General features: G+C 39.4%; 1 protein-coding gene and 1 long non-coding RNA gene across 7 annotated transcripts in view; one reads left to right on the top strand and one right to left on the bottom strand.

Annotated features, from left to right (window-relative positions):
* Window positions 1-14,412, bottom strand: part of MKLN1 (muskelin 1) — a 320,604-nt gene that overhangs the window by 286,482 nt on the left and 19,710 nt on the right. For 5 of the 6 annotated variants that reach the window (XM_046670335.1, XM_046670330.1, XM_046670331.1 and 2 more), the window contains one exon: window positions 10,913-11,037. Coding sequence is in view for 5 of the 6 variants with exons in the window: in XM_046670330.1 (XP_046526286.1) it covers window positions 10,913-10,929 (17 nt within the window). In the remaining variant the exon portion in view is untranslated. Of the gene's footprint in view, window positions 1-8,541; window positions 8,610-10,912; window positions 11,038-14,412 lie in introns of all 6 variants that reach the window. The other variant, XM_046670333.1, reaches the window with a different exon arrangement.
* Window positions 10,938-14,009, top strand: LOC124244067 (uncharacterized). Its single transcript, XR_006889880.1, has 3 exons — window positions 10,938-11,063; window positions 12,461-12,762; window positions 13,305-14,009. It is a non-coding gene; the product is annotated as an uncharacterized LOC124244067 (long non-coding RNA).

The following is a 14,412-nucleotide window of genomic DNA, read 5'->3' as shown; positions in this document are numbered from 1 at the left end:
CTCAAGAGCAATGGAATAGACCATCAAGACTTGAAACTTCAAACAATCCACTGTGTCTCTAACTGCCTAGTTTCAAACCCTGACTCCGACACTCATGATATTACCTGGGGGAAGTCACATAACTTGTCTGTGCTTGAAACTATTAGAATTCAGTGAGATAATGCCAACAAAGTGCTTGCAATAAGATGCGTGTATGGGGGCCGGCTCTGTGGCTGAGTGGTTAAGTTCACGCGCTCCCCTGCGGCTGCCCAGGGTTCGGATCCTGGGCGCGGACACGGCACCACTCATCAGGCCACGTTGAGGCTGCGTCCCATATCCCACAACTAGAAGGACCTGCAACTAAGATATACAACTGTGTATGGGGGGGTTTGGGGAGATAAAGCAGAAAAAAAAAATAAATAAAAAATAAAAAAATAAAAAAAAGATGCGTGTATGTAAGCGTGTACGTATGTGTGTGTATGTATACATATACAGCATATTATAATTGCTATCAATCCCTACTAATCATCAGAATAATTTATTTCTAGATTCCAAATAACAGAGGTACTCTTTTACCTGATTTTATAATGTAGTTGCTGATCCATTTTCTATGGATTTTTTTAATTGAAAAGGTAGCATAACAATAGAATTTTGAAGAAAGACACCCCAAATCCTATTTCCCTAACACAACAATTATTTTTGCTGTTGCAAATTGCCTCCAAGTTTTGCTAAGTCTGAGAAGCCACCTGGAGAGGACACTATATTGAATCAGAGTTGGAGTTTTCTCTCACTCTGTCACTAACTAGCTGTGGGATCTCAAAGAAGTGACACATCTACCCTTTGCCTTAGTTTCGGTGAATATAAAGTGAGGGGGTTAGACCAGATGATCTTTAAGAACCTCTAGCTCTAACAGTCTCTGATTTTGATCTATAATCTACTTTTTTTAAACTTTCTTGCATATTCATATGGAATGGTATATATAAAGTACATGTAAGCATTGTTTGCAAAGTTAGCTAGCTTTCTAGACTATGCCTGGAAATAAAATTTCACATATAATGAGTTCTGCAAAGGTAGAAATCCCAAGAATTTCAGAAGTAGCTACCAAATTACCAAAAAGCTACAAAAATTAATATCTTAATACATTCACAATATATATGTTTGCAACTAAAGTGTTAGCAATTCCAAGCACTAATTATAAGTAATACATTTAGTTTGATAAGGTCATTCTAATCTTTGTTGATATATAGTTATTCACTCATGATGTAAATATGAAAATGTTACATCAATGTAGTTTTTTCATGTGGTATTCCTAATTTTTAATGTTTCTCTACAAGAAAATCAAAGAGAGAAAAAAAGGAACGACTCTACCCGACTTCGATAAAATTGGCAGAAACATGTCAATGTAAATGTCTAAAATATCTATAAAAATTAGATGAAGCGGTCACTCTCCTTTGTAAGCTGGTGTAACCTTTCTGGAGTCTATTTGACAATACTAATCAAGATCTTAACTACATTCCTACCCTCTGGCTGGGTAATTCCACTTACAGGAATTTGTACTAAAGAAATAATAAGGGGGCTGGCCCTGCGGCTGAGTGGTTACGTTCACGCACTCCGCTTTGGCGGCCCAGGGTTTCACTGGTTTGATTCCTGAGCACAGACATTGCACCACTCATCAGGCCACGCTCAGGCGGTGTCCCACACAGCAGAGCCAGAAGGACATACAACTAGAATGTACAACTATGTACTGGGGGCTTTGGAGAGGAGAAGAAGGGAAAAAAAAAAAAAGAAAAGGAAATTGGCAACAGATATTAGCTCAGGTGCCAATCTCTAAAAAAATAAAATAATAAGAAAAAGTACACAAATGCTTAGTTGCAGTATTATATATAACTGTAAAGAATTAGAAACAATTTAAATGTCCAGAAATAGAAGAATGGCTAAATAACTGATATTACACATGTATCAAATATATGTATGTGTGTAGACATTCTTTCTGCCTCAGCCAGATCGTACTATAAATACCAAGGGTGCTTGTTGCTACTGGCTTAACCACTGTTTCTGGGTCTTTTCAGAGAACAAGGAGCTGGGAAATATGTCTATACATATACATATGCATCATACGTTTATACCACTAACTTCCAATTCAAATTCAGAATTACAGGGTTTTTACCTAACTTCTTCTCTTTTATATCAATGTTAGTTTCCTCTCATGCTGAGAATCCTGATTCTCAAGGACACGGATCACAATAGAATTAGAGTATCCCATAATTAATATTTGCTTGGCCCCTGTGACCCAGAAGAGCACTACCCACACCACCACCACCAGGACAGTTACCAAGAACTGTTAAAAAAGGTTTTTGCAGTTCTTTTTGTCCTTAGGGTATGTCCCAGCAGGGATATGTAGTCAAATGACTGTGTGTTAAAGTTATTTAAAATAGTTCTCCGTATCCCACGAATTGGAAATACGGTTAGGCTTTAAAAAAAATTAGAAATTGCATTTTTTAAAATTAATATTTTTATAATTCTGTAAAATATTTACATGAGTCTCAAATCTACAAAATGAAATAAGTTCAAAGAAGTCTAGTTTCTAGCACCATCCCTCCTACTTCATTCCTTTCCTCCTTTTACAGGTAGCTATTATTTTGTGATATTTATCCTTCCATTGTTTGTGCTTTAATATAAGCAAACATTTATAAATATATACAGACATGTATATGTGTGTACGTATGTATACATGTGTGTGTCTATATATATGTAAATGTACATTTATATCCATTATACGTACATGTTGGCATCCTAGACTCATTTTTCTCCCTCTTGCTTTTTTAGTTATAAATATATCCTATTGATCAATGCATACAAGTATATCTAGAGAGTCCTAACTCCATCTCATAACTGCACAGAACTCCATTGTGTGGATGTACCATAGTTTGTCCAACCAGTCCTCTATTAATGGACATTTGGGTTGTTTCTAGTCTTTTGCTATTATAAATACTTTCTGTCCTATGGTTTTATATTATATTTATGTGTATTCAAGTCTTAAATGTAAATAGATTTTTTACCATGTGGAAATATACAAGATGAGACTAGACCATCTTATCATACCAAATAATAGGGACTACTAAGGTCATGTCAGAAGTAGAGCCAACTTGGAGACGCTACCACAGGCCAAATAGGGATAACTTCAGCATTAATCAGAATAATAAATAAGACGTATTGAAACACACTGAATATGTTTCAATTAACGAGTCCAAATGATAGTTAAAAAACAAAAATAGAATACAGAAGCAAAATAACAAAACACCTATTTGGTCACCATTGGCACATGCTAGAAAATCAGCTCAAGGAATAACAGGATTAAAATATCACTATTTTGTGATGTTTATTAAACCCATGAGGCTAGGTAACACAAAAAGAGATTGCACAGGGGCTGGTCCTGTGGTGTAGTAGTTAAGTCCAGCATGCTCTGTTTCAGCGGCCTGGGTTCACAGGTTTGGATCCCAGGTGCACACTTACACCACTTGTCAAGCCATGCTGCGGTGGCGACCCATGTATAAAATAGTGGAAGATTGGCGCAAATGTTAGCTCAGGGCTAATCTTCCACAGCAAAAAAAGAAGATTGGCAACGGGTGTTAGCTCAGAGCAAATCTTCCTCACCAAAAGAAAAAGAGAGAGAGAGATTATTACACATTATGGACCTGCGGATGGCAAAACACACCACTACCTATGAAACAGTCTTGCAAAGAAAAATATCTGAATGTGGTAAAGCCTGTAGACAGCTGTAAGAAATACAGAAGACAGAGGAACATGTGAAAGTATACCATGGAGATGCAATGAGAAAAACCCCGGCTGTGACAAGTTTCTACAGGACAAACAACTTGGTTTCTTCAATACATAAATTGCAAGGAAAAAAATATTAGGGTGGGAACCCATATATATTTGAAAAGATTTAACAGACAATCAACCAACTTCAGTATGTGAACTTTATTTGGATCCTGCTTCAAACAAACCATAAAAATAAATTATAATATTTATGAGACAATTGGAAATTTGAACACTGAGTATTTCATATTATTAAAGTATTATTGTTAATTAGCTTAGATGTGATAATGGTTATGTTAAAAATGTCCTTATCTTTCAAAGATCCATATTGAAATACTTAGGGATGAAAGGATACAATTTTTGCAATTTGCTTTATTTTACTTTTTGTTTTTTGAGGAAGATTAGCCCTGAGCTAACATCTGCCACCAATCCTCCTCTTTTTGCTGAGGAAGCCTGGCCCTGAGCTAACATCCGTGCCCATCTTCCTCTGCTTTATATGTGGGATGCCTACCACAGCATGGCGAGCCAAGGGATGCCATGTCTGCACCCAGCGTCTGAACCAGCAAACCCTGGGCTGCTGAAGCAGAACATGTGAACTTACCCACTGCGCCACTGGGGCCAGCCCATGGAATTTGCTTTAAAATAAAATGAGTGGGAAAGAGGAAGAGGACTTATGGGTTGGCTATCATGGGTTGTTGGGTACATGGGGTTCATTATACTCTCTGTCTGCTTTTGTTTACATTTTACATTTTCTGTAATAAAACATTAATATGCAATTATATATAATGGGTTCTTTGGTGTGTGTGTTATGTGTGTATAACCATCCATTATAAGGAAATAGAACAAAATGTTAATAGTGATTATCTCTAGATGACAGAATTATGAGTGATTTGGTGATTTTTATTTTCTTGTTTTTACTGCATATTCTATGGTTTTCATACTGCACTAATTAGGAAAATGTTATTCAAAAAGAAAAATCTTTAATTATTTAACAATACCATTTCCACAATTCAGCTAGAATTCACTTCTGACGCAGTGAATAAAATAACTTTGTATGTTTGAAATATAATTGGCAAGGCGAATTATTTAATATTTAATTATATTCAGTTTTGAGAGGGTACATATAATAGTCCATGAAAATATACCTCTAAAGCAAAGTTTGAGGTTTGGAAATTCCGTCATTTGGTGTAATAAGATAATCTTAAATTTAAAGCTTAGGCATAAACAGTTAATTTTTTTTTCTCCTTCTTACGTAACACGAAAACAACTGATCCAGTTTGGCACCAATTTCCTCCACCAAAGTCACCTTTGTGCTGAAGTTCAGCACCTCAGGTTTCAGTCAAATAACTTGCAGATAAGAAAAGGTTTCTTAAAATTTTCTCATAATTTTCCTACAGTGTTAGTTCCTGGCAAAGGGGGAAAGTCCTGTCTCCGTAGTTAAGTCAGCTGGGGGACTGCTTCTCGCTCCTGCTTTCTCACATGCAGAGAGAGCGAGCTGTGTACATCACTCCTTTTGTATTGCTGGAATAAACGTAAGGCCACGACAGTAGATAGAATTAAAGAAAAAGACAGTTGATGGGCATTTTTAGTATATTCATAGATAATATGAGATAATGCAGGGTTTGTCATTCAATTATTAGAAAATTAGTCCTTTAAGATCAGAAACAAATTTTAAACCAGCTTAGAAAAAACAAGTATGTTTTGTAACTATACTATCATCTGAATGTTCTATAATCAGGTAACTGTCCTGTCTTCATTTATTTTGAAATACTTTTCATTTATCTAACTTTCCTTCTTCCTTCGGTTCTCCAAACGAGACATAGTCAGCTCCTGTTAGGAAATACTTAACAGATTATCCCTGAAGTAACATTTTGTTCTGAACGTAGACTTTAAAGCGAAGTCTTTGATAGATGTAGTTATTCATTTGGAAATGAAATTTTCTGAGTTAACAGCTGGAGGCAGATAATGTTGATTTGGGTCCATTTCTTCATTTGAGGTTCCAGGGATTATTATATGCTTCACGTGTCTACACTTGCAACTATGTGCCAGGCTTTGTGCTAAGTATTTTCATATATGATCTCAATTATTTATTACAGTAGCCCTGTGAAATAGTTATTTTGGAGAGAGGTTAATTTGCTAGCTCAAGGTCATACCGGAATCTAGCTGATTGCAAATCTTGTGTTACCACTTTTAAGTTCTGAACGATGGTGATTGAGAGCACTGGGAGCAGTTCTTGGTGTCTAGTACGGAGGCTGGTACTAGAAAATTATGTCAGGTCAGTTCAAAGACTGATATTCATCTGCCTCCTTGTAAAAAGAGGGTTCTCTGCCTCCTTCACAACTGGAAGACGTGCAGGAGTCGCAACATGCTTCGTATCGCAGCGAAGCGGGGGGCAGCTGAGATGGAGCGTCTCTTATGAAGAAACCAACTAAGACGCGCCGAGGAGAAGGGAGAGGGCCATCTGCCTTCACAGCAGAAGGCAGTGCAGCTTTCTGCCTCGATGTTTGAACAGATTGAAGACGGGCAGACATTTTTAAGCCTGGGAATAAACATTGTTTTGACTTAGTGGCCAACAAACTAAAGGTCAACCTGAGAAAGTTGATTCTTGACATATTTCCAACAAGGGTCACTTGTTTCAACAGAATGGACTCAAAGTTAAGAATTAAAAACCTCAATTTTGGTAAATTATATGTTTGAAATACTGAGGGTTCTAATTACATGTACATCCCAAATGCCAGTAGAGCCCCCTCTATTCATTTACTCATAACTTCATGTAAAACTGTTTGGGAAACGGTTTTTTAAAGCAATTTACCTTCAGGCTTAGTTAAAGAATGGAATATGTGAAAGAAGGACTTTCCAGCTTCTGTTGACTCAGTGATGCAAAAGGAAAAATATGTTTATAAGAATTTGACTGCTTGGTAACTCAAAAATAATTGATTTAAGAAACTTGAAATTCCACTTGTTAAATGCTGAATCCGATTAGGAATTTCAAACGTAATTTTCCAAAGCTTCTGCTTGTGCCAGCTACTAATACTACAGAATCATTCTGATGGGCATCAAATTATTAACTATTCCCATAAGGTTGCACTAGAAGTCCCTACTAGGAATATTTTATTTGTGGAGACATAAATACAGGTTACACAACACCTTGTAAGTGGACTTGAACTAAAGGATCTTAAAAATAAATAGGAACAACAAAAATAAAACATGACTAACTCTCCTGCCACCATCAAAACAAATGTTTCCAAGGACGTGAAGCCAAGAAAACAGAAATCCATAAACACAAAGGCCAAGAGAATCACTTCAATCTACTAAGCCGCTCTAAATGACAAAACAAAACGAAAACCCAACAAAAGCAAAAAACCCCACCTGCTTAAGAACATTGACCTTTCCTGCCCCTTGGCCTACCACGGAAATCCAGCCTGCAGCTGATATTAAAGTGACTGAATCTCCCAAAATTATGGGAGATGGGTGTCTTAAAAATGCAGCAGGTTTGATCACATAGGTCACATCCACATTAGCCGAAGCAGTAATTAACAAGGAAGGGTAATCTACTTCATTCATTTTAATAACCAATTCTTTTGCCACGGAGCCAATCCAACTTGATTATTAAGACACAATGATATTGGAATGAACTATTTTTCAATCCAAGAATTTTTATTATGGAGAGAGCACTTGGACAATTTAAGCAATTATGTGCTTCATTTCTCCTTTTCTGTATCTCCATTCTTGCTTCTACATAAAGTATTGAATTTAACTCGTTTCCTTCTTAGTGTTTTAGTCTTCTTTTAGAAAATTTAAACTAGCTTTTAAAAGGCTGCAGGGTAAGTGTTGATGGTTAGCCTCTATGAGAAATGATCTTAGTCCCTAGAGCCCGGACTGCTAGCCTGGAGGGCAACAGGCCAAATTCTGGCCGCTCTGAAAAACCCAGCATACCTAGAACATAGAAAATCTAAGGTTTGTACCAAGATGCTTGTCAGTAGTTGTGTTAATACGCATTCTAGATTTTACCATACTTCTCCCAAAACACTTCCACGGATGCCTGACCCACACAATCTCTCCTTACATCCACACACACATTCTTTCTTTTCATTTGGATACAATGTTGCTAAAGAGCAAGGTCACTTGAAAGAAAGCTGAACTTGGAGTCAGAATCCAAGGGTGAGTTCCAGTTCTTCAGGAGACCAGTTAAAGGCAATTGAGTGCAGTAGGTAAACGTGTGCTGCGAAAGCCAGAATGTGTGGGTGCAAATCCTGTTTTTTCCACTTTCCAGCTATGTGACTCCAGGCAAGTTATTTAAATCTTGTGCCTCAGTTTTCTCATTTGTAAAATGGTGATGATATCAATAACGACCTCACAGAGCTAAACATCCTAATTAGAATTAAACGTCCTAATTAGGCTTAGAACAGAGCCTCAGGTAATCTAAGCATTCAGTAAATGTCAGGAATCATTATTACCAGTTGCATGACCTTGTGGACCTCACCTAACTTCTCTGAAACTCTTTCATCTTCTGTCCAACCTCACATGGTCCTTCCGAAGACCAAATAAATTCATGCAACGTAAGCAGCAGTCACTTTAAAAACATAATCCAGTATTAAACAACTCCTTCCACCAACTAGAATTAGGTCCTTTCTGCTCTGTGCTTTTGTAATACTTAAAACACACGCATACATACATAACACACACATGCACAGACACCCCTGTTATAGGACTTGTCACATTGGATCATAAGAATTTGCTTACCTGTCCATCTCCCCCACTAACAGAGCATCCTCTGATTCACCTCTGCACCCTCAGCACGTTGGACATACCTGGCACAAACAGGTACTCAATAAATATTTGTTTAAATGAATATTGTCCAAACAACTGAGCAGGAATTCTCAAGGCCTTTGCCAGGAATGATGGATTGTCACTTTTTGCCAAGTGTCCTCAGTAGACCACCCAGAAATGTGCTTGTTTCTCCTCAGGCACAATATATTGAGATTCTGTCATTTTGAACACAGTCGATCTTGTGTAGGGGCATTCACTCATTCTTTCAACTTAATAAATAATTATTGAGCACCTGTTGTGTGCAGGGTCCTATGCTGGCCTCCATATAGTGCACCACAAGTGGCAAATGCCCCAGTTAATTCAGTCCCCACCCCGCATACTGAAAGAACCTATTTACTATAGGATCGTTTACGACTGGAGATAATAAGCTGCTTGGTTTGATTACTTCATTCAAGTTATAGAATCTCAAGGTGGGAAAGAATGATTTTCTAGAAGTGGAAATCCTTCTAGAATAATAGCTAAGGTCAGGGATCTAACTGCCTAAGTTCAGATCCTTGCTCTGCTTTGTACACAGTGTAAGACCTCGTGCAAGTTACTTAACCCCTCTAAGGCTCCTTTTTCTCACCTGTAAGATGGAGCTAGTAGGATCGATGTGAGTATTAAAAATAACAACTCACATTAATCCTTTATTATGGTACCTGCCATATGGGAAGCACTCGATGTGTGTTTGCTGTTGTGATTAACCAAATGCCTCACCCCTGTGTCTGAACTTCCCTCACAAATATATTCAGCAAATGGGGCATGAATGCCCAGCTTCTGCTTGCACACCACCGGGATCACGGAACCGACAACCTCCAGCAGTTGTCCCCTTGATTGCTAGGCAAATCTAACTGTTGATAAATTCTAGTGGGTTGTAATATACAAGCTTACATCTGCTCACGAGTCCTCGATCTGCCATTTGGGATTACCCAGAAGAAATCAAATCTCTCCTCTGCAGGACAGCCCTCCTAACTTTGGAAGGCGGCCACGTATGCTAGTATCACCCTCCTTCTCACGCATCCACGTACAATCTCAGAGCCTGTCATCATTTCTGATATGACACTGATGACCATATCCCTTCTTATCCTTGTTACTCTTCTTGAATAATCTTTTGTTTATCAATGTCTCTTTTAAAGGCTAGAGATCAGAATTCATACAACAGAACAAAGGTGGTCTGATCGCCAGTGAGTACAAGAGAACTACTTCCCCACTCGAACACTATATTTCTATTAATACAACAAAAGATTGATGTTTTTTGGACGTTACATCACACTGTGTTGACTCATCATCTATTCACAATCAACAGGACACTCTCAATCTTCCTACGTGAGCAATTGTAAGCCATCTCGCCCCCAACCTGTACTTGTATAATTGAATTTTGGGATCTTTGAGTACTTTATATTTGTCCCCATTAAAGTTTATATTGTTAGATATGATTCATTATTACATTTTGTCAAGATTGGGGGGGGATACTGATTGTACCATTCAACTTGTTATTCTTTCTAGTGGTGTGTCATCTGTAAATTTGTTCAGCATGCTGTCAAATGTTATCATCTTAGTCATCAATGAAAGTGTTAAGGGGACAAGGCTACAAACCAGACTTGCATTAGATCCCCAGAGCCCTGGATGTGTATCAACCTCTTAAAAACTTTTCTTAAAGACATCATTCATTCAACCAACAAACATTTACTGAATGCCCACCATGTACCAGTTACTATTCCAAGCACGGAACCCGTAGTGGAAACAAAACAAAACCCCTGCCCTCACATCCTAGTAAAGGAGAGAGAGAATAAACAAAGAAGAAGGTAAGTAAATAATACTAAGTTTTTTAATGAAAAACTAAAGCAAGTAAGGGGTTAGAGAAGGTTGGCAGTGGGGATGGAGTGGGGGCTTGTTCATAGGCAGTATGGCTAAGCAGAGTCATCATTGAAGTTTGATTGCACTGCTCATGTCCTGGCCCAAAAGGAGTCCCAGAGAGGGCAAGTCTTTCTGATTTCTCAAAACTTGCTTTTCTCTATGTGGAGTCATATTAGGAAAAAATCGATACAACAACGATGAAAAGTTTAAATAGTCATGAAACAAAAAAGAAAATTTGAAAAGACATATTTCCTCAAGAGACTTCACAACATTTCTTCGTTGTCATAGGATATGCAAACATTGTGAGACCACCTGGACCAGCGGGGAAGCCAGTCACACTTCGCCATGAAGACTCCAGAGAGGGGAATTTAAAAATGATTGCTCTAAAAGTATGGTATCTGGTTGAAAACTAAATAATAGAGGAAAAGGCAGAAAAGCTCACACTTACCTTACTCCAATCCCCATGTTCTCAGGTCTGGTGCAGGTTATGAATCCAAGAGTTCATGGGAAATCAGGAAGATGGAACGCTTGGGTGAGCCTACACCACGGCTCAGAGAGTCTGGATATTGAACGCTGGAAAAGAAGTCCGTGAGGGACAGGTTTGAAATCTACCTCTATTAACTGCTCTCTGCTCATGATTCCAACGTTGACAAATTCTTCTAAATAGTTTTAAATAATCTTTAAATCCCCTTGATGTTAGAGGGGCTTGATAAATCTTTGTTTACTAAAATTCTAATTGCATCCTCTGATTGGAAATTTATTGTATATTTTCACAATGATACTTTCAACATTTATATTCATTTATTCATTTACTGAGCATCTATTTTGGAACAAATACTTTGTTGGTGCTGGGAATACAAAGGCGAGTAGGATAAATATGATCCCTGATTACAGGGACTTTAAAGTAGACCTCACAGCAGAGGGCAAGATCGAAACAGGAAAGGCAGCTCTGATAAAGCAGTGCGTTATGAAGAAGAAGGTACCAAGAGCCCTAGCAGGTCACCTAACCCTCACTTTGGGAGAAGTGGAAGTTAGCGACTTCCACAGGGAGACTTACAAGGTATGAAAGAATTAGTCAAATGAGGAGGTGGGGCAAGTCTGCTTCAGGTGGAGGGCAGAGCGGATGCAAGATTTGGAGGTAACACAAATGACTGGGCATGCTGAGCAGTTGAGCAAGGAAAATAGTTCAGCATAGCTGAGGCAGAGTGGTCAGAGATGAGACTGGAAAGATAAGTAGGACCGAATTGTTCAGAACCTTCTAGGCTATGTCATAGAGGAGGTACAGTCTACTGGAATGTGTGATCACTTGAATGTTGGAGGTTTGAAGGGGGAGGAGTCAAGACTGTTGCTCAGATTTTTGGCTTGAACAACTGGGTAGACAGTGATATCATTCACGAAGACAGCAAAAATACAAATGCAGCATAAAGGAGACTGCGGAGAAGAGGGCGAGTCCAGCCTTGGTCGTGTTCTGTGTGTGATGCCTGGGGAGCATCCAGGGCAGCAGGAGGCAGTTTGATCCAGAAGTCTGAGGATACAGTTCAGTCATCAGAACACAACAGACAGCAATCGAATCCACAGGGATGAGAGAGATATCCTGGGAGAGTGTTGGGGAAGAGAAAAGGGCCCAGGAGAGAACCCAGAGGAACAGCTTCAAGGATGGGCAGAGAAAGGATGTCTGAAAAAGAGAGTGAGAAGGTGCAGGAGGAATAGGAGGGGAAACAAGGAGTGTGAGGCATCATGGAGGACGGGGGAAAAGCACGTGTCCACACGTAGGTTGAAATGCTGTCAAGAGGTCAAGTAAGAAGAGGACTGTGAGAAGCTCCCATGGGGTGGGCACCAAGGGCATGCTGCAGCAGGTGGCATGAGCAGCAGCGGGGTCAGCGGGGGCAGAAGCCAGGTGACTGAGAGTTGAGGAATAAAGGGAACATGAAGACAACTGTTTCAAAAAGTTTGCCTTAAAAGTGGAAGATACAATCCCTACGTTTTCTTCCCAAAGGTAGGAAAATGGGGCCACGAGGAAGGCTCCCCCGGTGTCTTTACATTAGCTCAGCAGACTGCACGGCAATGCTTGTGGTAGGCACGGCCTGCGAGTTGGACAGCAGTCCCACCACCAGAGCTGGTTGTGGCTGAAACAGTAGAGTAAACCAAGTCTGCCTTTTGTGTTCTCCTCCTAACTCTTCTTCTGCGCGAGGCCTCTGGTGAAGGGGCTTCCTGGACCCAAGGCCCCCTGTGGTGCATGAATGCACACCTGAGCAGCCCACCTCTCTGAGGAGCCTAACAGCAAAATGACCTTCACAGGTAAAAATCTGGTCGGACAGAATTGTCACACTGTCATTACTGCTCACCTATTGCCATAACTCATGTATTGGGACCAGTCAGTGGGAGGAGAGAGGAGTTTGGTCACCTTGGAGTCTGGAGCAGGCAGCTGGCCCCACAGCTTGCCAGGCAGTTATCCATGCAGGGATCCTCTCTGAGAGCAAAATCCAGAAGCCAGAATAAATGGGTCAGGTGGAAAACAGATGACCACAACCACAAGCAATGCTGAAGGTGGGTCCTAGGGAGTGAAGGTGAGCCAGGACACAATGGGTGAAGACTGTAAGGGGTTTGGATGAGAGGGGAGGCGCTCAGAACTAGAAATGGACTGAAGCTGTTATGCACACAAGGGCCAGGCACCATTATGCCAGACAGGTGGTGTATCAGCTCTGTGATCTGAATCCTTCCTCTGTGCCATTTCACTTCTCCTCCCTTCATGACACCAAGTGAAGTTTCCGACATTCACAACAATTCCCAAAACCTTATTTCCACAACCCCTCTCCTGCCATTGTCACTCTGTATTCCAGGAAGAAGATAGGAAAGCTCCGGCCTGCATCGTGCTAATGGGGGGCCCTGGAGCGATCGGCAGTCACTAACCTGAAGAGGTTGTGCTGGTAACTATGTTCAGCCTGAGACCCGGGAGATGAAGTAAAGGCCTGACACGTTCATTTCGGTCCTAAATCAATAGCAAAACTAGCTGCACGGCTTGATTACTTGAAACATTATTTCTAAATTGTAATCATTCCAGGGTATTTATGTTCTCTAAAATGCACACTATGACTGAACTCAAAGGCTTAACTGTCTTCAGTTTGTGATTGCAGCACAGAGAGGAGATGAAGAACAGTGGGAAACATCACAGAGAAATACAATATTTTTGCCTTGTGCACAGACTAGCTAAGTTTTCAGCTGAAGATTTTTTTTTTCATTTCACTCAAGTCAATAATCATTTACCCACTGGATATTGCTTAAAGCAGAGTTTTCATCTAATTCTCATATAACAAGATTGAAAAGGAAAAACTAAATAATAATACCTCATTTGTGTATAGGACTTGTCTTTCAAAGAAGACATCATAACCCACTTTATACTATCTAATTTACAGTGGCAACACTTTTATAATGTAAATACTAGTAAGGGCTATTATCATGTTACAAATTATGCACAAAGGAAACTGAGGTAGTATGTGGGAAAGAAATGACTGGTTCAATGTAACTCCCATTTGAGAGGTGTAATACCTAGCTTGTTCTTTTTTTTTTTTTTACCATGAAGCTATGCTTTAGATAAACATGTTTATTAAGGTGTACCTTGCCCTTAAATTTTAAAATGAAAAATACTTTGCTTAAAAGAAATTACAAAGACCAAAATGTTGATGTATTCTGCAGATCAAATCTCTCTTCCAAATCTAGATCAAAACCAATCAGCTTCCTACTTCCCAACTCTGATTTTAATCAGCACAGTTCTCACTATCCTGTGCCGCACATTTTAGGAGGCGAAAGTGGGTATCATTCTCCTCTTCCTGTGCATTCTGCTGCAATCATCTCGTCATCTCCACTGGATTTGGAAAGTACCATTGCATGCACAAATTCTGCATATATGTGAAGCCACTGCCACTTTCATGCTTATACTAGCTTCCATTT

This window comes from Equus quagga, chromosome 8 (genome assembly GCF_021613505.1).
Source record: "Equus quagga isolate Etosha38 chromosome 8, UCLA_HA_Equagga_1.0, whole genome shotgun sequence".
In the NCBI taxonomy this organism is placed as follows: Eukaryota; Metazoa; Chordata; class Mammalia; order Perissodactyla; family Equidae; genus Equus; species Equus quagga.
Note: the sequence above shows the minus strand (reverse complement) of the source record. Positions and strands in the feature narration are given on the sequence as shown.